This window comes from Haliotis cracherodii, unplaced genomic scaffold, assembly GCF_022045235.1.
Source record: "Haliotis cracherodii isolate W230 unplaced genomic scaffold, xgHalCrac1.p SCAF_15, whole genome shotgun sequence".
NCBI classification, from domain to species: Eukaryota; Metazoa; Mollusca; class Gastropoda; order Lepetellida; family Haliotidae; genus Haliotis; species Haliotis cracherodii.
In genome coordinates this window covers 16,657,979-16,682,726 of record NW_027266270.1, presented here as the reverse complement: position 1 = coordinate 16,682,726, position 24,748 = coordinate 16,657,979, and the positions used below count along the sequence as shown (strand labels likewise).

Below are 24,748 nucleotides of genomic sequence, written 5' to 3'. Positions count from 1 at the left end.
CACCTCCGTTCAGACCCGTGAAGGTCCGGGGTAGAATAGGTCTTCAGCAACTCATGCTTGCCGTTAAAGGCGACTATGATTGTCGTAAAAGGCGACTTACGGGATCGGGTGGTCAGGCTCTCTGACTTAGTTGTCATCGATCCAAATTGCGTGGATCGATGCTCATGATGTCAATCACTAGATTGTCTGGTCAAGACTCGATTATTTACAGACCGCCGTCATATAGCTGGAATATTGCTGAGTGCGGCGTTAAACAACAAACCAACCAGCCTCCGTTCAAGATGTCAACTTGTACACAGAATAAGTCCTTAAACAACTTTGTTTTTATGAAGTGAGTGAGTGAGTGAGGTTTTACGCCGCTTTTAGCAATATTCCAGCGCTAGCAATATCACGGCGGGGGACACCACTAATGGGCTTCACACATTGTACCCATGTCGAACCCGGGTCTTCGGCGTGACGAGCGAACGCTTTAACCACTAGGCTACCCGACCGCCCCTGTTTTTATGGAATTAAACTGGCAAACAGAAGATATTGTTGAGTACAGGGTATTCATTTCCGTGTAACGTATTGACATTTAATGGACTGTTCCCAGTTTTGAGGTTTTTTTTGCAATTCGTCGTTCTCCTTTGGAGCCAAAAGGACTTTTGTTGACCTATGAAGAATTACTCATTTATAAGGTATTAGGTATGTTGTGCGAACCGACGCTCATGAACGCATCATGGCACAAGATGAACCCCAGTCTTCTTCGAGTCATTTTACTTTTACACCAAATTACCCATCCACAGATTACTTTTTAAACAAACTGTTGCCGGAACAAGTGCTGGTTCAATATTTAACATAATCATATTTCACAAAAGTTCTTTCAATTTTCAGTTGCATAAAAAACAAACTCGGTATACTTTCTTTTGCCCCTCAGTATATGAACAGATACTAATGTTTGAGTGAGTGAGTGAGTGAGTGAGGTGGGTTTAACGCCGCTTTTAACAGTATTCCAGTTATATCAAGGCGTGTCAGCTTAATGTGGGTGGAAAGCCCGAAGAAATGCAGGTCTCAGACGTTTACCACTTCGATGAAAACCACGAGCACGGGTATGGTGCTGACAAACCTAACTACTTATGTTTGAAACTTGGTTTGGAAGATATGATATTGACAAATTTTAATGCTACAACGCTTGACTATATGTAAATTTGGTATGTAGTTACAACATGGTTATAAGATCCAATTGTTTGGTCACTGTAACATGACTATTTAATAACTGATGCCTTTTATAAAATAAGTAAGAGATTTCCAAGTAAAATACATTAAGAACAAAACATTTGTTTGTTTGTTTGTTGTTTAACGCCGCACTCAGCAATATTCCAGCAATATGACGGCGGTCTGTAAATAATCGAGTCTGGACCAGACAATCCAGTGATTGACATCATGAGCATCGATCCACGCATTTGGGATCGATGACATGCTTCAACCAAGTCAGCGAGCCTGACCAACCGATCCCGTTAGTCGCCTTTTACGACAAGCATAGGCGCCTTTAACGGCAAGTATGGGTTGCTGAGACCTATTCTACCTCGGAATCGTCACGGTCAAGAACAAACTAGAACTCTTTACAATCGTGTACAGTTTCTTATATTAGCGATGAATGACAGACGGACAGTTGCAGGTCGCGCATTACGTTCAGTTTCAAGTAATTATCTTAATATTTAGATATCGTAAATATTGTCAAGTCATTCCATCTGCGAGAAATTGGCCCTCGTCTGTCTACTCGTTGAGGAACCCAGGCTATTACTGTTCATTCTGTGTGAATAACGCGCACATATTTTAACTGATTTGCATATATATTACCAGATATAATATTTATGTAAACTGTTTTTGTGCGTTGGAACATTCAAACTTTCATTTCTGTTATAACACATATAGAGGATATCAAATTACCAATACTTCAAGTGCATTAATATATCAAAACTCATAAGCTTAAGATAACATCGGTTGTCGTAAATACCAACGAGAATGTTTGTCGTAAATTCTCATCGTTCTCATTTCTGACATATAGGTAGCATTCACGAAAAATTGGCCACCGTTAACATTAGCTTCCCAAACTATGAAATAGAAAGTTTAAAGTTAGCAATAAAATTCCAGTTTTTAAGGTTTCTATTTCCTAAATCCTCTTTACGGAAGTGGAAAGTAAGACGCGAAAGAGAGTTTTGGAGCTCCTAATCATTTTTACGGAATTTTTGTTTGTTTGTTTGTTTAACGCCGCAATATTCCAGCTATATGATGGCAGTATGAAAAATAATCGAGTCTGGACCAGACAATCCAGTGATTGACAACATGAGCATCGATCCACGCAATTGGGATTGATTAGTTTGGTGAATTTAGTTTTTGCGTGTGGTAGTTGTTTTATTTTAATCTATTTACAAAATGTTCATTTTTGTGGCCTGGTGTTTGGGGAGGCTGGTTTTGGTGCTGGCACAAATTACACACTTTTCACCAGCTACACAGTTACTTCTCTTTCCGGCCCGTGAAGATCCGGGAGAGAATAAGCAGCCCATGCTTGCTGTAAAAGGCGACTATGCTTGTCGTAAGAGGCGACTAGCGGGATCAACTGGGATACGATGACATGTATCATCCAAGTGAGCGAGCCTGACCATCCGATCCCGTTGGCCGACTCTTACGACAAGCATAGTCGCCTTTTACGGCAGGCATGGTTGCTGAAGACCTATTCTAACAAGGATCTTCACGGGTTGTGCGGAAGTAGGTATTTGGGAGGGGTGCTGAGCTTTCAAGTTTCCATCCAAAACAAATAATTTCGGGAGTGTGAAGTAGGAATCGGTGTACAGCTTTCAATCTTTTCAATTTTCAAAATTTACCTGGACCTTGTTAAACATAGCCGCTCGCAGCCACATGACGGTAAACCCTTACCCGATTGTAGCTACTTGATCAAAACTCAGTGATGATGGATATTTCATGAAAAGCCCGCTTTGCGATTTTTGTCATCACTGTAATTATTTCTTATTGTCGGGAATATTGTCACTTTATAAGCACTTCAAGACATACAACTATTTTCGTTAATTATAAACGCGATATTTCGTCATTCTATATAAAAAAACCTATCCCTTGTCACTTTACCCTATGGCATCAAGGATGCAGGTTTCTGTCCCCTGGCTCTGCGGCAGAGATACTGACCATGCGACCTTAAACTCACTCACTCTGTAGGAAATGTCATAATCAGAAGGTTTGTATGCTGAGAAGGCAGACCCGGACCCTGCTTGATGCACCTCGACCTCTCTCTCTGCACCTGGTCCCGTCTCTCTCAACTCGACCCCGTTCTCTGCACCTGGACCCGCTCTCTCCAACTCGACCCCGTTCTCTGCACCTGGACCCGCTCTCTCCAACTCGACCCCGTTCTCTGCACCTGGACCCGCTCTCTCCAACTCGACCCCGTTCTCTGCACCTGGACCCGCAACTCTCCAACTCGACCCCGTTCTCTGCACCTGGACTTCGCTCTCTCCAACTCGACCCCGTTCTCTGCACCTGGACTTTGCTCTCTCCAACTCGACCCCGTTCTCTGCACCTGGACCCGCTCAATCCATCTCGACAACGTTCTCTGCACCTGGACCCGCTCTATCCATCTCGACCCCGTTCTCTGCACCTGGACTTTGATCTCTCCAACTCGACCCCGTTCTCTGCACCTGGACCCGCTCTCTCCAACTCGACCCCGTTCTCTGCACCTGGACCCGCTCTCTCCAACTCCACTCCGTTCTCTGCACCTGGACCTGCTCTCTCCAACTCCACCCCGTTCTCTGCACCTGGACTCGCTCTCTCCAACTCCACCCCGTTCTCTGCACCTGGACCCGCTCTCTCCAACTCCACCCCGTTCTCTGCACCTGGACTTTGCTATCTCCAACTCCACCCCGTTCTCTGCACCTGGACTTTGATCTCTCCAACTCCACCCCGTTCTCTGCACCTGGACTTTGCTCTCTCCAACTCCACTCCGTTCTCTGCACCTGGACTTTGCACTCTCCAACTCCACCCCGTTCTCTGCACCTGGACTTTGCTCTCTCCAACTCGACCCCGTTCTCTGCACCTGGACTTTGCTCTCTCCAACTCCACTCCGTTCTCTGCACCTGGACTTCACTCTCTCCAACTCCACTCCGTTCTCTGCACCTGGACTTTGCTCTCTCCAACTCCACTCCGTTCTCTGCACCTGGACTTCGCTCTCTCCAACTACACTCCGTTCTCTGCACCTGGACTTTGCACTCTCCAACTCCACTCCGTTCTCTGCACCTGGACTTTGCTCTCTTCAACTCCACTCCGTTCTCTGCACCTGGACTTTGCTCTCTTCAACTCCACTCCGTTCTCTGCACCTGGACTTCGCTCTCTCCAACTCCACCCCGTTCACTGGACTTTGCACTCTCCAACTCGACCCCGTTCTCTGCACCTAGTTCCTGCTCACTTCAGCTGGACCTCGTTTTGTAGACAAGCATTTAAACTGCACCAAATAAAGTTTCAAGTTTCTATCGATTGTATTCCGCTTGATCTCATCTCAACATCGATCCTACACAGCACAAACTCTGCCTGGGGATGCGATCCACCGGTTTAATGTTCCATTCGAGAGTTTGTTCCGCATAACATCGTTAAACATTAATTCTTCACACTCCTGTTATGTATTTTAAAGGGAAACAACGCTCCAACTCTCAGACGTCTAGCCGGCGCTGTTTTGATTAACCCACGCAATCACCAGATGCCAATTCGTGTCAGCGGCGTTTGTCAGATACCCCAGTTGTCTGACAGTTCACACATATCGTGGTTGAGTACCCTTATTACCAACAGCTGTTACCCATAAGGAAAATAGGCTAGTCCCACTCATTCCCTAGCTAGTTGTCAGATACTGTACTACACCATAAAGACGAAAGAGATAAATTCATACTGCATTTAATCATTTATTTACTTCATATTTCAGCTAAAACATATTTCACATGTGTATAAATAAACCTAAGCACTCATCCTCAGTCATCAAAACACAAGAATATAACTTATAAGACTCACAAAGTTAGTGTCTACATTAAAGTCAGCCAAGCCTCAAACGTTTCCCAACAGAGTCCAAATATTGCAATGGAGTCTTGATACCAGACACCAACTGTTCTTTAAGTCTAGTAAGACGGTTGTTGACCTTGCGATAGATTCTTTTATGAAGAGGAGGAGCAGCACCAAAGTCCATCTGTAGCAGCGGGCCCGTGACGATCCGGGGTAGAAAAGGTCTTCAGCAACCGATGCTTGTCGTAAAAGGCGACTATGCTTGTCGTAAAAGGCGACTAACGGGATCATGTGGTCAGGCTCGCTGACCTGGTTGAAACATGTCATCGACCATATTCCTCAGGCCATTGTAACTCTGCGGCTATTCTTTCCAACTGCCCGAAGAAAACCTCCATCTCAGACTCATCAAGTTAGGTAAAGATCAGTAAGAATCAGTGACTCTATCAGAAGAACATCCTTACTTCTTGTCACTGGAACTCAATCTTAGTTTTTAAAACATTGAAGTTAAATTAAGTTAGAAATATGTAATATTTCATTAATTAACAAACTATTTACTATTTGTTGTTGATCATTGTTATTGGCTGTGCCCTTAATGAGGGTTAAAGTACTGTAAAATTATTGTCCCCCTGAGAGGGCATAATAAGTCCATATCATTCGAAGTACGTTATTCCTATCATAGTTTTAATCGTAGAATATGTGTTCTTTTAAATTCGGCTAAATTTCCTAATCGTCCCCAACAACTGAAGGGATGATGTAAATCCTGCTGGGATCCATGCAGGTAGCAAAGTTACTGTAAGTCCCCATAGTCCAAAGTATGGCGATCTACCTTCAGTTGCTGGCGATCTATAGCTCTTTTTTATAATGTATTGTTCTGTCTAGTGATGTAATTTTATGGTTCCATCCTAGTTTTAAATTATGATCTGTGATAAGTCTAGTTATTTTACTGTCCCTTGTTGACAGGTTTTGATAGTTTACATGTATTTATTATGTATAACCTTTGAAAGTCACGATATGGCTGAAATATTGCTGATGTGACTTAAAATCTTAAGTCACTCACTAACTCCCTTTCAGCATATAACTGTCTCTCCTCTCTTTGAGCCTCAACCTCTAACCTCCTTTCCTCTGATTCTGGTTACCTCAACACGAACTGTTCAGCAAAGTGGAGACCTGCGCTATTTGCATCAATTTCAACCTCGCCCTGTACTCCCCACCCCGTTATGATCCGAGCGTACCTCGGAAATCACGACTTCCCAATTTGCCGAACACCTAAGCCAAACTGTAAATCTACTTGATAATGAACAGCCATTTCCAGCAATTCATCCTTAGAAACCATCTTAATCATAGCTTCAGAAGGTTTACTTGATTCTGGCATTTTACCAACTGTGAACCACGAATACTGCCCTACCACTGATACGCAAATTCAACCACTAAAAGACCCGTGAAGATTCCGGGGTAGAATAGGTCTTCAGCAACCCATACTTGCCGTAAAAGGCGACTATGCTTGTCGTAAAAGGCGACTAACGGGATATGGTGGTCAGGCTCGCTGACTTGGTTGATACATGTCATCGATCCCAATTGCGTTGATCGATGCGCATGATGTCAATCACTGGATTGTCTGGTCCAGACTCGATTATTTACAGACCGCCGTCATATAGCTGGAATATTGCTGAGTGCGGCGTTAAACAACAAACCAACCAGCCAACTAAAACCTGGTTTGGCCAAAGAACAAAAATAACCCTCTAATCATAAAACTGAGGTATCCCGGCCGAGCCCCCAAATAACACTTGTCCTGTGACTGATCTGTGCTCCTTAGACTTGGGTGTCATTAAATAAGATTCTAAGAAATTACTAATAGAAAACGTGGTTCACAGTTTTACTATTATCAGCTAAAAGAAACTAAAGAGAGGTAATCTGCACGTTCTAGACCCCAGTTGACACTGACATTGATCATTGATTAATAAACTATAAACAAATATACAAACTGATTAGCGAAGCAACTGTATTACAGTTATTACAAAAGATAGCTTAAAAAACACGCTATCAAGACAATCGACAAGACGTGAGTGAGTCAGTATGGTTTTACGCCGCTTTTAGCAATATTCCAGCAATATCACGGCGGGGGACACCAGAAATGGGCTTCACACATTGTACCCGTATCGGGAATCGAACCCGGGTCTTCGGCGTGATGAGCGAACGCTTTAACCACTGGGCTACCCGACCGCCCCTCGACAAAACGTACAGAGAGCCAGTGAAGCCGGTGTCCCGGTATAAACTCTCCCCCGTACAAATTCTCCCCCCGGAGATTTTATACCGGTACAGATTCTCCCCCGGAGAATCTGTTCTGAAATAAATTTCTCCCGGGCGGATATATTTCGCGCCCCCCTCAGTATAAAGTCTCCCCCCTGATTATTCGGTTTGTTGCAATGTCTTCAAGTACACTATATTCTTTAAATAGATATCTTTAATGTAAGGAGGGTTACTTTAAAAAATAGATTATGAAATATGGTCATAATGAATTGATATTTCAGCATATTATATTTGGTAACTGTACCTTCCATCCAAAAATAAATATAAGACATAATCATACCAAACAAATTTGAATGAAATGACTTAATGTAACAAATACATGTACGGTTACTGTTGTAACAGAATTCAGAAATCTTATTAATCCTCGCAAACATTCGGTTTTAACACTAACTACGTAAAAACTGTCAACATATCCACGCGCGCCTCCAGCTCAGGCTGTCTATTATACTCTGGTTTAAGATCTAAAATATATTCCTTAATACAGGCTACGATTTGAAAATGGTATCAGTGTATGTGAGGTGAGGTGAAATTGGGTTTAACGTCGCGTCCAAGATTATTGCACTTATATAGCGACGTGCACGTACGCTTGTGCGTGTGTGTGGCTGCTTGTACTAGTCCGGACTGATGCCGATATATAGTGCTAGCTCACTGAGATACCATGCCGCAGTTTAACATGAATACCCCACTCAGACACAGTATACTGACTCCGAGCCGACCAGTTCTTGCTTTAAACATACACAGAAGAAGAGAAAAAGTAAAACTAAGAATGATAATCGGAAATTATATAAGCAAAGTAACCCAAAATATAGAGAAATGTGTATCATCTTACCGAAATGATTGGCATGTAGAATAGATTCAAAAACACCCACCGCCAGCCTGTATTGAACAACATCAACCGGCATCGTCAGAGCAAAGTGTACATGTAATTGTTACAATCGGGCTGGCGGTGAATCTTAATGAAAAACACCTCGTAAAAAAGACACACCGAAACTAATTACTGATGAAAACAACATATTGCAAAATATCAAAACAATAAAAATGATACAGTATAACCTCATACTCAATCGCCAGCTGTCAATATACATAATAATACATCAAGATGACAGTTTTCATGTATAGATTATTATTTCTGAGCAAATTAAAGATACATATATCTAGAAACTGTGCATATCTTTAAGTTGCTTAGAAATACTTAATCTTTACATGGAAACTGCCATCTTGATGTATTATAATGTATTGTCTATTGACAGCTTGTGATTAATTGTTACCAGCTGGTCCAGCTGGGGTAGCAGACGACACACTTTCCAACAATGGGGAAAAGGGTAAAAATATGAGTAGGATGGTTATCATCGAGCAGACGACTCACCAGTCGAAGATGTATTGAAAACACACACACTTTATTCTCAACCTTATCTAATGTTAATTCAACAATTTATCATATACTTAGCAGTGGAATATTCTGTTAATTATCTCTCATAATTCTATTGAATGGTTCTGTACATTCTATCAATGTTTATTTGTACAAAGCTGTTTTATGTATGTACAGAAGTGAGACATTAATAAATTATTGTCTGTCTGTCTACAATGTTTACCGTACAATTAAACCGATTACACACAGAAGCTTCACTTTGAGCTCCTTGTTTTCTTTAAATACCGCGATCTGAGACACTATATTTTTGGTAATTAGGTAGACATAATACTTGTCTATAGATGAATACACAATGCCATTTAGAAAGTGGTCAAATGTAACTAATGTTATATTTGGGATAACACTTTCTTAGTAAAGTACAGATTCTAGTACTCGTCCGGGATTCAAACCCACACCTGCCAGGGTGAGGCACCTAATCGCCAGCACTCAAAGTCAGCGATCTAACCCACTCAGCCACCGAGGCTTCCACTAAAATGTTACATTTTAGTTACATTTGATCACTTTCTAAATGGCATTGTGTATTCATAGCTTTCGGCCATGGGAGCCGTGCCAATTTACACTTGTCAGGGGGGTACTCTAGACTACCAGTTGTCGGACTTTCATTTTCGTGGAAGCCTCGGTGGCTGAGTGGGTTAGATCGCTGACTTTGTGTGCTGGCGATTAGGTGCCTCACCCTGGTAGATGTGGATTCGAATCCCGGACGGGACTCAACCCAAAATAAGTACTAGAATCTGTACTTTACCAAGAAAGTGTTATCCCAAATATAACATTGGTTACATTGTCTATAGATGTAAACACATTTGATGTTACATCTGTGAAGTTTAAGTTGATTTTGACCACACGGGCCAAGTCGGACCCAACACAAGCCAAACACTTCTGATAGAGACTATATTGAGAATGTAGAGGGAAAAGGGCTTCACTTTAAGCACCTTGTTTTCTTTAAATCCGCGATGTGAGACACTATTAAGTGGTATGTAGGTAGATAAAATACTAATCTATAGGTGTGAATCCATTTCATGTTACATATGTGAGGTTTAAGTTGATTTTGACAGCCCGGGCCAACTCGGATCGAACACTTGTGAGACTGTTGAGAGTATGGGGAGAAGAGGTCTACTTTAACCAACGCGTCTGCTTTAAATACGATGAACAGTGACATTATTTAGTAGTATTAACTTAGATATAGTACGTTCCTATAAATATAAACGCTACGCAGACAGATGGAAATTTGTATCACGATAGCTTGAAGTATTTGATACGTTTCAAATCTTATTTCGTTTAACGATTGATCTTTTACATGTTACCTAAATCAGCGTCGCTTACACACAGCTCCACTTTCTGGTTTTCAAGTGATTTACTCCGAATTAATTATGGTGCACGTTATTGGTTGGTGATAGTTCAGTAATGTCATGTGTGTGTGTGTGTGTGTTACATCAATAATATGTAGGTATGATTGCTGATAATAAGGTACTAAGCCAATAACACGTTGGCCCGTCTTGGCCCGGCCCGGCCCGACTTTTAGGCAATGCCCTCAACTATTTCGTAAGGGGGGGGGGGGGGGGGGGGGGGGGTGTAAACTACAACGCATGTAAAAGTAAAACAATGAATTAAGAATAAAGGCAATCATATCTTTTAGATCAAATGTTAAAGGAGGTTTTGGCACTTAAATATATCACATCTTGGGAAGACAGGATACAACTGGCTTTTCTCGGATCATCGAAATTCTTAAAATCGTCTTCTACATCGCAACATTTTCTTAACAGTTCTTCTCTTTCGGTTTCATAGTTAGGGCATCTTAGTAATACGTGCTCTTCGTCTTCTATACCATCAGCACAAAATGGACATATTCTTTCATCTAGGGGCGTGTTTGTGTAGCGTCCAGTCTCTACTTTGAGGGGCGCCACCCCACTCCTGAACTTGGCTAAAGCCGACCTGTATCTCCTCGGTATAGGGGTTCATAATACTCCGTTTCGTAACCTTCCTTGAAACTGTTGTATGTTCTTAGCTTATTTCCGCCGATTCCTCTCTTTCCTTCCTGTTGTGAAACCTCGTTCCTCCATTTTTTTTAAATTGCTGCATAGTCTTATCTTGGATGGTATTCACAATGTAATGACTTCCATATACTTTCTCCAGTGGTATAATGTGAGTTAGGCTTGATTCCTGTAACTTCTTGTGTAGTCGGAAGGTCCAGTTGGATTTTCGTCTTATTGCCCATTGATGACTCCACTTGAATATCTTGTAGTTGAGACGCTGATGGTCCATTCTCCTATGGTGCATGTATAGTCGGGTGACTGACCCCCACTGTCGCACTGTGGTCGGGACCCAGCCCATGTCTCCGGAAACAGCGTTGTTTGGCGCAAATTTTCTCAACCCTAGGAAGTATCTCATGGCTCGGTTCTGGACAGCTTCTATGCATGACATGTTGTACATGTATGTACCCCAAATGTTAGCTCCGTATTCAATCACCGACCACACCACTGAGTCACAGAGTTTCGTAAAAGTTCCAAACTCCATGCCGCATAAAAGCTTGAATTTCGCTATTAAAAGCCCTAGCGCTCTGCTAGCCCAACTAGCTGATGCCTTAGCCATTCTCTTGTAATCTAAGTGCTCTGTGAGTAGTATTCCCAGATATGTATATTTCTCCGTTATTTCCAAATATTCATCTCCACACTTGAAAGCCTCGGTTGTTCTTTTCACTCTTGCACCACGGAAATGACTAACTTTAGATTTGGATTAGTTCACAGACATATCGTTCTTCAAACACCAACTGTTAGTATGGTAGGAGTGAGCGATGAGGGCCTACCGCTAAGCTATGTCCCTTGGCATGGACAGTTATGATTAGACGAACACTAATTTGACTCAAGTCGCCACAGAAAATACATACTAGACTTCCAGAAAATACAGTATCTGGACTCACGACAATGAAAAGGTACTTGACCTAAACTAGATTACTAGGAAAAGGGATATAAAATATAACACCCTAGCCAATACGTTCAGCTCAAGAACACAAGAAGTTAGTCAGTACCAGATCAAAACTGCCCCGTAGTTATTTACTAGCGAAATTACGTTTCGACCTGACCATGCATCTGTAGACGGGCTAGCCAAGAGAAACGATACGCGCGGACGTCTGCGAGGTTAACCCCTCATCTCCTTGCTAGGTTGGAGACCGACAAAACCTGGTGAGCTTACAGAATTGTGCTTTCTAAAATACGGAAAACACGAGCAGCAGACTAACACGAAACCAATACGGAAGATGTAGGTACCAAAATAAAGAGCTGAATATAAGCTATCCAAATGTGAATTTACACATCAACAAACAGAGTCGGTAAAAATGACCATATAAACCTCTGATGACGTCACACTACAGTAACATAAGGTTCTTCTTAATGTTGATTAACTTTCATGGCGGGCAATATCAACAATGTCCGGGGCGTTCCGGTGGTAGGTTTTACAATCAACGTTTCATTAACTTGACTCTTGACGTGAACACAATTGTGTTTCATGATTGATTAAAAGTCACAATTGTTTTTACCTGAAAAATTCATCATGATAATAATAATGATAATAATAATAATAATAATAATAATAATAATAATAATAATAATAATATAGTTTATTAATGTGTCATGTGTACATAATACACCTGGCCATTATACAATCAATAAAATACATAAGTAAAACATTATAACTAATAATATCTTCATATGTATACAGCAACCCCCAATGACACTCTCATTACAAACATATCAGGAACCAACTATTTTGTACATTTTGTATTTGTATATATTCACAAAATGATTTATTTAGTCACTAACAGAATTTTCACAGAAGGCAAATTTCTATTGCCATTGAAACAGATTTAAGATTTATTTTCAAACTCACTCCGACATTTTCAAAAGTGAATACATGTAGTATTTCTACTTGCACGTTTTACTTGTGCCTGAGCTGGATTGATGTTTTCTAGCTCTGTTTGACACGTAATTTCCAAAACGCCATCTTTAACGGGTTCGACGACCGGCCGCGTCATACCAAGAGACGTCTAAAGATGGTACTTGTTGTTACCATGCCGGGCGCTCGGAATTAAGGGGTTAAATCAGACCTGTGTTAAAGGAGTTTACGAACGCTTTATACACATCTGCATCCCCACCATAGTGAATGACGGACACAAGCTGATGTCGCTCGGATTCCGGTAGCTTGTGGTCCGGAGCAGGATCCCCCCCCCTCAATACGTTATGCCGAGGTTGATAGCATCTTAGTGACCCGTGAAGATCAGCAAGCCATGTTGGTCATAAGAGGCGACTAACGGGATCGGGTGGTCAGGCTCGCTGATTTGGTTGATGCATGTTATCGATCCCAATTGTGTGGATCGATGCTCATGATGTCAATCACTGGATTGTCAGGTCCAGGCTCGATTATTTACAGACAGCCATCATATAGCTAGAATATTGCTGAGTGCGGCGTTAAACAACAAACCAAACCAACCGATAGTATCTTAGTGTGCATAAAACGTCGACCTGACGTCGTATAAAACCGGTTGCAATATCAACAACAGTTAAATTAATCCACGTATCTCATTTTACAAATCGTTGCTGTTTTGTTGCTTTGATGCTTAACGCTGCATACAGTATTATTCCAACTGCATGACGGCGGCTTGCAAGTAATCTACTCTGGACCAGACAATCAATTGATTGACATTATGAACGCCGATCCTGTCGGGTACGTGCACGCAATTAACCAAGTCGTTGGTTGGTTGGTTGGTTTGTTCTTTAACGCCGCACTCAGCAATATTCCAGCTATATGACGGCGGTCTGTAAATAATCGAGTCTGGACCAGACAATCCAGTGATTAATATCATGAGCATCGATCCCCGCAATTGGGATCGATGACATGCATCAACCAAGTCAGTGAGCCAGACCACCCGATCCCGTTAGCCGCCTTTTACGACAAGCATAGTCGCCTTTTACGGCAAGCATGGGTTGCTGAAGACCTTTTCTACCCCGGAATCTTCATAGAACCTGACAACCGGATACATCTTGTCACGTCCTTCGCCCAGAAGTAGTTGCTGGAGAAACCAGGAATCCCGACACCACATTATTACCCAAACTCACACGGGACAGAGCTCTACCACCACACTTCTTCACCTACCTTTTCACACCACACATCTGTACGTCTGTCTTAACGATCTAACTGTTCACACAAAGGCAGCGTATTGATTTGAGGAGGAAGCGCGCGTCTGCAATTCAAGGGATGTAACTCTGGATGGTTTAAATGTACTACCTCCTTTCGTTCTGAAATAAAGACATACTTGTTGAAGTCCAAGTTTGTCTGCTATTTGTGTACGGGTGTTTTTGTCAGACATGTGCAGGGCATTTCCAAATGTGATGCATCAGTGACGGGGATAGTGTCCGATGCAAGTCCCTATTTTAACTTGTACCATATGTTCCTGTATTTTTAGATGAACAATTGCCTTGCCTTTGCATGTGTTTGAGACGGGTGCCTCCGGAGGGGCAGGATACGCTTACCTTTGTGCGAACACCTGGTATCATCACTATTTGATAGTGATTCACAAACACATGCTCATGATATTGTCGGAATTGTAATCCGACTCTGTTTTTTGGCAGAGATGTCTTAAGAATATGGAAAGGGTTTTGTCGTTTTTATTTGACAGGTATGTTAGTCAGGTGAATGACCATACACTAGGCCTCGGAGAAAGTGATCCTTCAATATGCATGGCTAACAGAGAAACAAGAAGAATCAAGTTCTGCCCGCACTGTATGGAACATGGTATTGAACAATGACTGAAGATATTGAACCAAAGATGTCTAGTCTTCTTGTATGGAAATTTGACAGGGATTGTCCTTTTCTTTTCAGGAAAAACCTTATTTGTTCCCAAAAAAATGAAGAAAGGGAAAGTGTTCGCTTGACATGTGAAATATAATTGTTGGTTTTCTCATTACAGAGAAAGGTGTGTAGGTGTAAGACGTGATCGAAAAAAAATGGTTTGGCTCCAGCAAAAATCTCATACCCACGATAATTTTGAGTCACGACTCAATGAGATATGAATATTAAGCCGACTCCTTGATATACGTCATAAGCACAGTACACAGCGGAATGGCGTGAAAGGAATACTGTACATATGCACTAAGAAAGAGGGCAATACTGACCGCTATACTGGCAGTCCAAAGTTATGAAACCCAGCCGTTTCTAATAAACCATCTCCAATGCCACATGACGCACCTGCAGCCCCATCCCAGTACTAGCATCCATCTTCCCATATCAATCCTTGCATCATCTTCCTTTCTCAATCCTAGCTTCCATCTTCCCATCTTACTTCTAGCATCCATCTTCCCATATCAATCCTTGCATCATCTTCCTTTCTCAATCCTAGCTTCCATCTTCCCATCTTACTTCTAACATCCATCTTCCCATATCAATCCTTGCATCATCTTCCTTTCTCAATCCTAGCTTCCATCTTCCCATCTTACTTCTAGCATCCATCTTCCCATATCAATCCTTGCATCATCTTCCTTTCTCAATCCTAGCTTCCATCTTCCCATCTTACTTCTAGCATCCATCTTTCCGTCGTACTTCTAGCATCCGGGGCGGTCGGGTAGCCTAGTGGTTAAAGCTTTCGCTCGTCACGCCGAAGACCCGGGTTCGATTCCCGACATGGGTACAATGTGTGAAGCCCATTTCTGGTGTCCCCCGCCGTGATATTGCTGGAATATTGCTAAAAGCGGCGTAAAAACATACTCACTCACTCACTCACTTCTAGCATCCGTCTTCCAATCGCATTTCTAACAATCCTACAGGAAACATCTATCCTTCCAACCGACTGGTAGCACCTGCACGTATCCCCCAACGCCATCGCATGCACACATCTTCCAACCCCGCTACTATCAACCATTTTCTCAGCCCTCTATTATCTATCTTCCAATCTACAGGAGGCATCAAACTTCCTCCACTTCTAGCTAGTAGCCTCCATTTTCCTTTCCCATTCATGGGACCTACCTGTCCATCCCTCTAGTCCCTCTAGTAGCCTTCATCTCCCCACCCCTTCAGTGGCCCCATTTTCATGTCCCTCTAGCTAGTAGCAACCAACTTCCCATCCCTTTAGTAGTCTCCTTCGTCCCCTCCTCTGTTAGCCTCCATCTTTCCATCCCTCTAGTAGTCCTCCTCTAGTAGCCTCCATCTTCCCATCCCTTTAGTAGCCAATTTTCTGCTCCCTCTAGCTAGTAGCCTCCATCTTCCCATCCCTGTAGTAGCCACCATCATCCCCTCCTCTAGTAGTTCTCCTCGAGTAGCCTCTATCTTTCCATCCCTCTAGTAGCCTTCATCTCCCCACCCCTTCAGTAGCCCCATTTTTATGTCCCTCTAGCTAGTAGCAACCAACTTCCCATCCCTGTCGTAGTCTCCTTCGTCCCCTCCTCTGTTAGCCTCCATCTCCCCATCCCTCTAGTAGTCCTCCTCTAGTAGCCTCCATCTTTCCATCCCTCTAGTAGCCTCCATCTTCCCATCCCTTTAGTAGCCCATTTTCCGCCCCCTCTAGCTAGTAGCCTCCATCTTCCCATCCTTCTAGTAGCCTCAACCGTCCCATCCTTCTAGTAGCCCCATCTTCCCAACCCTCTAGTAGCCTCCATCTTCCCCTCCTCTAGAAGCCCCCATCTTCCCATCCCTCTAGTAGCCCCATCTTCCATCCCTCTAGTAGCCTCCATCTTCCCATCCTTCTAGCAGCCTCAACCGTCCCATCCCTCTAGTAGCCCCATCTTCCCAACCCTCTAGTAACCTCCATCTTCCCCTCCTCTAGTAGCCCCAATGTTCCCATCCCTCTGGTAGCCGCAATCTTCTCATCTAGTAACTTCTATCGTCCCATCTCTCTAGTAGCCCCCTATCTTCACGTCCTCTAGTAGCCCCATCCTCCCCTCCCTCTAGTAGCCGCCATCTTCTCCTCATCCCGTAGCATCATCTTCCCCTGCCTCTGGTAGCCCCATCTTTCATCTCTCAAGTAGCCCCATCTTCCATCCCTCTAGTAGCCCCATCTTCCATCCCTCTAGTAGCCGCCATCTTCTCCTCATCCCGTAGCATCATCTTCCCCTCCCTCTGGTAGCCCCATCTTTCATTTCTCAAGTAGCCCCCATCTTTCATCCCTCTAGTAGCCCCATCTTCCATCCCTCTAGTAGCCCCATCTTCTCCTCATCCCGTAGCATCATCTTCCCCTGCCTCTGGTAGCCCCATCTTTCATTTCTCAAGTAGCCCCCATCTTCTATCCCTCTAGTAGCCCCATCTTCCATCCCTCTAGTAGCCCCATCTTCTCCTCATCCCGTAGCATCAATCTTCCCCTCCCTCTGGTAGCCCCATCTTTCATTTCTCAAGTAGCCCCCATCTTCCATCCCTCTAGTAGCCCCATCTTCCACCCCTCTAGTAGCCCCATCTTCTCCTCATCCCGTAGCATCATCTTCCCCTCCCTCTGGTAGCCCCATCTTTCATTTCTCAAGTAGCCCCCATCTTCCATCCCTCTAGTAGCCCCATCTTCCATCCCTCTAGTAGCCCCATCTTCTTCTCATCCCGTAGCATCATCTTCCCCTCCCTCTGGTAGCCCCATCTTTCATCTCTCATGTAGCCCCCATCTTTCATCTCTCAAGTAGCCCCATCTTCCATCCCTCTAGTAGCCCCCATCTTCCATCCCTCTAGTAGCCCCATCTTCCATCCCTCTGGTAGCCCCATCTTCTCCTCATCCCGTAGCATCATCTTCCCCTCCCTCTGGTAGCCCCATCTTTCATCTTTCATGTAGCCCCATCTTCCATCCCTCTAGTAGCCCCATCTTCTCCTCATCCCGTAGCATCATCTTCCCCTCCCTCTGGTAGCCCCATCTTTCATCTCTCATGTAGCCCCCATCTTCCATCCCTCTAGTAGCCCCATCTTCCATCCCTCTGTAGCCGTATCTTCCAAACCCACTCGTGGTACCCATATTTCCCTCCCTCTCGTTGCCTCCATCTTTCCACCTAACAGGGGGAACTGTCGCCCAATCCATTACTCGCACGTTACGTCCCATCCTATGGGAGGCATGCCTCTGCTAAAGAACTGTTGCTCCGAACGATGTCACAAGGTTCTGTACTGTCCCGAAAAACGAGTTTTCACCATATTCTCATCACGAACCTCATGATGCTCCTGGTTAAATAGCGAAACTAAAAATGTTCAAACCATCTCGACAAATGATGACAATTTTCTTTTCATTTAGAAACAAAATGTCGTATAAATACCCTGTCAACATTCATTAAGCTGACGTGTTGATTTTCACATCACAATTGTTTATGAATGTGTTCATGAATATTCCGACTCTCGACACCAAGAGTTAAATCATCTCACTGCAGTCACATACCAAATACCTTTTAATGAGAATGTGGTTGGTTAAACAGTAACATCAGGTCTGCGACACATTCAGGAAATCCCCCGTGTCAATGTAAACTGGACAATTAGTGTATTTCTACAATGATTTGAATCTGATTGGTGGAAAGCAACCATGCCCTATTTATATAAATGACCTGATTCCACGTATTTGCGTAGGATTGAGGTGTGTTTTATTTTCACATCTTCTTTTTAGCACTCTACGTGTTGTTTTAATTGTTGATCATGGCGCACTTAACCCTATATGTTCTGAAATCAGTTTTTATTTATATCCGTATCACTGTCAATACGTCAAACCAAGTTCTAAAAAACGAAATCTCCAGTGAGGTTTTTGTCTCTTTACTGAGTAATAACGGAAAAATCAGAAAAAGACATAATTTGATATCATTCGTTGAGAACAGTTTTCCCCATCTCTGAAATAAAAGTTTATTAAGTCATATGTATTAACATTTCTACTCAGCATAAGATCTGGCTTGTTTAAACATTTTGTTTGTTTTTGAACGCCGCACTGAACAATATTCCAGCTATATGACGGCGGTCTGTAAATAATCGAGTCTGGACCAGACAATCCAGTGATTGACATCAAGAGCACCGATCCACGCAATTGGGAACGATGACATGTATCAACCAAGTCAGCGAGCCTGACCACCCGATCCCGTTAGTCGCCTTTTACGACAAGCACTGTCGCCTTTTACGGCAAGCATGGGTTGCTGAAGACCCCGGATTCTATCTGGGATCATCAGGGGTCTTGTTTAAACAACAATGGATTAACACGTAAATTGCATTGATCTTAAGAAAAATAGTTAATTGATGTGGTTGGTTCTATACTATTTTTGTCGTTGTTCTTTTTTAATCAGCAATACGTATTTATTCCTCTTGCCAGTTTTTGTATTTACTTACTGTTTATACAGACAAGTGCAACAGTACATGCCTGACTTGATAAGGCAACAGATTTTGACAAACCAATTTTCATCTTTTATCCTCAGGTTTATCTCTTATCAGAAATAAGTCATAAAGTAGTGGGACCGCCTCCGTGGTCTAGTGATAGAGCGTCCGCCCGGAGAGCGGAAGGGCCGGGGATCGATCCCCGGCCGCGTCATACCAAAAGACGTTAAAAGATGGTACTTGTTGTTACCCTGTCTGGCTCTCGACATTAAGGGGCTAAAAAAAGGACTGGTCGGCTCGGAGTCAGTAGACTGTGTCTGAGTGGGATATTCATGTTAAACTGCGGCATGGTATCTCAGTGAGCTAGCACTATAAATTGGCATCAGTCCGGACTAGTACAAGCAGCCACACACACACATACGTGCATGCACGTCGCTATACAAGTGCAATAATGTTGGACACGACGTTAAACCCCATTTCACCTCACCTCATACAGTAGTGGCTCAGTTCATTTTACATAAATAGGGATGAATAGAGTTCCCAATGTGCCTACTGCAATTTCTGTTGGCAAAATAAGGATGTAGGCCCAATGGGATGTAGGTACACTGGAATTGTGCTAGGTCATGAATGGATATATGTCAGATTATAACGATGCTATAAAAATCGGGAAAGCTTTAAGCAAGGAATATTTTATAGCATCGTTATAATCTGACTTAAAATTCGCCTTTAATCGTCACAAAATTAGTGTGACATCAGTTGAAAATCAGGATCTTCAAACTCGGATTTGAAACGTGAATATTGACAGATTACAATGTCCAGATGTTCTATAATTCGTAATCTGAATGGTATTTGTGATGTATTTCACCATCTAAATGCTATCTGCCCGTTTTGTAACCTAAAATAACAAAACTCTAAATTCGACTCCATTTTGAAAAAAGCAATATGTACATATTCTACGCCCTGTTTAATGACAATATATTTCTAATCTTCAGCAAATTGTCCAGACTTATTACATTTGATTAAATCATCATAAAGATGGAAGATTGAATTATGTCCTTTTCTGTACATGTATGCATGCATGTATCCATCCCCCTCGTATTCACTGACCGCCTCCGTGGTCTAGTGGTAGGGCGTCTCCCGGAGAGCAGAAGCTCCGGGTCTCAATCCCTGGCCGCGTCATACCAAAAGACGTTAAAAGATGGGACACGTTGTTACCCTGTCTGGCGCTCGGTATGGTATATCAGTGTGCTAGCACTATGAATCGGCATCAGTCCGGACTAGTACAAGCAGCCACACACACACACACACACACACACACACACACACACACACACACACACACACACACATTGGCCAGAGCCAGCATCACTTCCGTCAATCTCAACATTTCCCAATCTTCTTGTGCAATCATCGGCCGTTTATAAAGAATCAAAAGTTCTGAAACCCCCAAAACAGCTGGTGTAGGTTCAGTTGAGAGATTCAAGTTTTTGCGTTGCGATTGTAGTACAAATGCAAAATGCATTATGTCGTCCTTGTTCCCCCGAACTAATTCTTTAATCACATGCCACAGTTAGAAAAACATCGACATAAACACGACATACTTCTAAAAATACAACTGCTCCGTAGTCTGGTCTTCTTTATTACTAGACCTGCATACCACTGAGTATGATGAGGTGAGGTGAAATTGGGTTTAACGTCGCGTCCAAGATTATTGCACTTATATAGCGACGTGCATGTATTTGTGTGTGACTGCTTGTACTAGTCCGGACTGATGCCGATTTATAGTGCTAGCTCACAGAGATACCATGTCGCAGTTTAACATATATATCCCACTCAGACACAGTTTACTGACTACGAGCCGACCAGTCCTTGTTTGTGCCCCTTAATGTCCAAACCGCCAGACAGGGTAACAACAGGTAACATCTTTTTACATCTTTTGGTATGACGCGGCCGGGGATGGAACCCCGGACCTTCCGCTCTCCGTGGGGACGCTCTATCACAAGACCACGGAGGCGGTGATGAATCGATATATCAATATATACGTAAAAAGTTAAAAAGGTGTGGGATAAAAAACAGTTGTAAATGTCTGTAGCCTGTGGCCTTTGGGCTTTTGTGAAAGGGTCAGTCTCGCTCACATTACTGTCGTGAAAAATGTTTAAATATTTTCAGAAACACTAAGAAGCTATCCAATCTCCACCACGTCTGTAAGTCTATTTTAATGTAGGTAAGGTTATATATTAGTTGCAAGTCCTATTGAGCAGGGACTTATCCTAACGTGCTCCCTAAGACAATAACCTTTATACATTCGAAAGGAAAGGAATGTTTGTGCTAACAGTAACCGTTGTTGGGATAAGATTGAATCGGAGGACCAACCCGTCTTACCGTTGCTGTGGAATGTATTTCTATTTTGGAAAGTACATTTAATGTACAAGTCACTAATATCACGGGCTGTCATGTTCATGTGTGGGGGAGGGGCGGTCGGGTAGCCCAGTGGTTAAAGCGTTCGCTCGTTACGCCGAAGACCCAGTTCGATTCCCGACATGGGTACAATGTGTGAAGCCCTTTTCTGGTGTCCCCCGCCGTGATATTGCTGAAATATTGCTAGAAGCGGCGTAAAACCATACGCACACTCATGTGTGGGGGAAAGACTGAAGTGATACAAGTCTTTGACGTTAACCGCTTTGGTAAAACCTAGAGTGAACCATTAGGACATGACATAATGGCACGATTATTTCGCCATAATAACACGATATTAAAATTTAAATGGACTACCTTATTAAGCAGTTTTATTTCGATTTTTTAAAATCATATGAAGACATTTTGAGATCTTGTTATTTAATAAATAATAAATCATGTAACGGAGGGGCCAAAGAAAGTTGGTTCAATAAAGATTGTGGTCAGAATTGAATTTACGACCACATGAACACTTCCATTCATGAAATGTTGTAAACTTTTGCCGAAAAAGACATATCTATTGGTTTTCAAAGATAAGATGTCTAAGATACTCATCAGAATTTGTGTATTATGTGAATTGTTGTTTATTTTTAAATGTTTCAAATCAAATCATATTGTCAAAAATAGAACGATCTGGCAGTATTCTTTGACTGCCGACTAAGCGACAGTACAGTTAATTGTTTGATTATAATAAATTCAACTGAATATCAAACATATGATAAAATAAACTGAGTGGTACAGTTTCTTTTGCTTCTCGGTTTACTATTTCCGAGATATAAACACAAAGGTCAGCGCAACGTAAAGTCCCCTAAATGTCAAGTATTCGTTGTACTCCAGGGGCATTGTTATTGTCAGAACCTCTCAGTTGGTCAAGAGTAAAATCAAATACAACGCAATTGTATCTGTTTTATATTATATGACAAATTACACGCCGTGACAAAACTGGAATACTGTTGAAAGCGGCGTTACACCCAACTCACTCACTAACTCACTCTTTTTTATGTTTGGTTTGGTTTAAAGTCGTTGTATGCAGTAGAAGGAGGAGTTAATGGTTCGTCAAGACCTGATGTAGATGCAACATCGGCGTTAGTGTTACTTTCTGTACCACCATGGCTGGACTGGACTTCGTTCATTTGTTTCTTTAATCTTAACGGCTTCACTTTTGCTCTGTACCGTCCGGATTAAAAGGGTTTTGTATAGGCTAAGATCCCGAATCTCTTTCTTAACACCTTTCTTATGAGACATTAAGGATCCCGTTTTCAGACGACGGAGCATTTATATAACCTATATATAAGGGTTTTACTTTCAAAACACTCCCGTGGGTATTCCTGTTTAGAATTGGTCCCCAGAAAACTGTGCTGGTCGTAAGAACTAAATGGATCGGGTGGTCAGGTTCAGTGAATTGCCTGATAGTGTGCCATCGTGCCAGCTGGGCGGCGTGGATCGTTGTTCATAATATCAATCACTGGATTGTTTGGTCCAGACCATAGTGCTGGAATATTGCTGAGTGTGGTGTTAAACAACAAACAAACACACACATAATTTTGAAAGTTATTCAGTAAAACACTTTTAATTGGTTAATGTCCGGATTAAGGAGCGTTCGCTTTCTTGAAACGTGTCACTACTGTGTTCCTTGTTCAGTTGTCTTCAATGTCCACCGTCAGCTACCAATTCCATGTGGGTGATCTGTGCCTCCGCGAAGGTTGTTACAGGCAGCAGGAGCCCCAAGCGAGGCTTGTATAAGAGCTCCACTGTTGTTTTTGGCTACTGGTCAGGATGCCTAGCCCGGGGGATCCACACTGGTACCTGATGGACTCCGGTCGCATGCCAGACTGACTTGTCCCCAAGAGCATCCTAGTCCTTGACGATGTATGAGGACTACTAGTGCCCTAGACACTCCGACAGGCGCCAGTTTGTCTTCATATGGCCTACCACGATCTCAAAATACAATATCCATGACTTTTGTGACCATACATTGTCAGGTGTAGTTTTGTAGCAGAGAGACACTAATTAGTTGGCTTTGGAAACAATATTTTAAAAGTTTTTTCAGCGTTCATTAGGTTCGCTCCTTAAGCGATTTCGCGGTGGATTGTTATATTAATGGTATGTAATCTTCGCCATCTGTGCCTGCCTGCTGGGGCCCAGGTCACGTGATCAGACTGCCATCCAGTTACTGTCTTGGAGTGAGCGTAATGAGGTTGGGAAGCTATGCTCATGTTTGTTAATGGCGTCTTGACAGTTGGTATTGTGACAGGTTATTCACGTGGTTCAGTTTTCAAGAATAGCAGGCTCAATGACAGAACAATGACCTCGTTCATTTGTTCAGGTAACCAGGGTCTTGCTGTGCAGAGTTGCGTCCCTTATTCGTACCAGGATCCGTTAACCATAGGTTCGAACTCCATATTCATTTCGACTATGATTATTCCCCTACTCCTGTGTTCCATCGATCTTAAGCTGACCATGATATGAATGAGTGAGTTGGCTTTAAAGCCGCTTTAACAGTATTCCAGTTATATCACGGAAAGCCCGAAGTGATGCAGGTCTCAGACGTTTACCACTTCGGTGAAACCCACGAGCATGGGTATGGTGCTGACAAACCCAGAAACATAATAAACGGGATTCGAACCCACAATCATAGGTTTCTGGCGTGCCCAAGGGACGCAGCTCTGCACAGCGAATCGCGGCGCCTTAGACGACTGGGCCACCCGTGCTCCCGACCATGATATGACTGAAATTCGGTTTTCAAAGTAGCGTTCAGCTTGGTTGACTGACGTCGACCCACTCATATGGCCTGTGATAACGCCAGATGTTCGCGAAAATGGTAAGAATGTCCTGCCCTATTGGCAGCAGCCGCCACTCAAACAATTAGCACAACTACGTTATAGTATACTAACTTAATTAGGAACAGCGTCCAGAAGGTTAGTAAACAGCGAAATTACTATCCTGCTTGGTAGACTGCACGATGATACTGAAGATTAGTAAATATCACTTATCAAAGTCGTATAATTCACTACTTAAACCAAACTGTAACAAATGTGTTAAGAGTGAGTGAGTGAGTGAGTATGGTTTTACGCAGCTTTTAGCAATATTCCAGCAATATCACGGCGGGGGACACCAGAAATGGGCTTCACACATTGTACCCATGTCGGGAATCGAACCCGGGTTTTCGGCGTGACGATCAAACGCTTTAACCACTGGGCTACCCGACCGCCCCAAATGTGTTAAGAATGTAAACACACA

General features: G+C 42.9%; 2 protein-coding genes across 2 annotated transcripts in view; one reads left to right on the top strand and one right to left on the bottom strand.

The window, feature by feature from the left end:
* The window catches only part of LOC139462326 (glucose-induced degradation protein 8 homolog), a 303,774-nt gene that overhangs the window by 151,546 nt on the left and 127,480 nt on the right, over positions 1-24,748 (top strand). The window lies entirely within an intron of this gene.
* On the bottom strand, positions 3,308-16,215 carry LOC139461552 (EF-hand calcium-binding domain-containing protein 5-like). The gene is made up of 2 exons (XM_071243033.1): positions 16,158-16,215; positions 3,308-4,275 (listed from the first exon to the last, which is right to left on the bottom strand). Exons 1-2 carry the CDS (start codon positions 16,213-16,215, stop codon positions 3,308-3,310), a joined length of 1,026 nt encoding a protein of 341 aa, XP_071099134.1.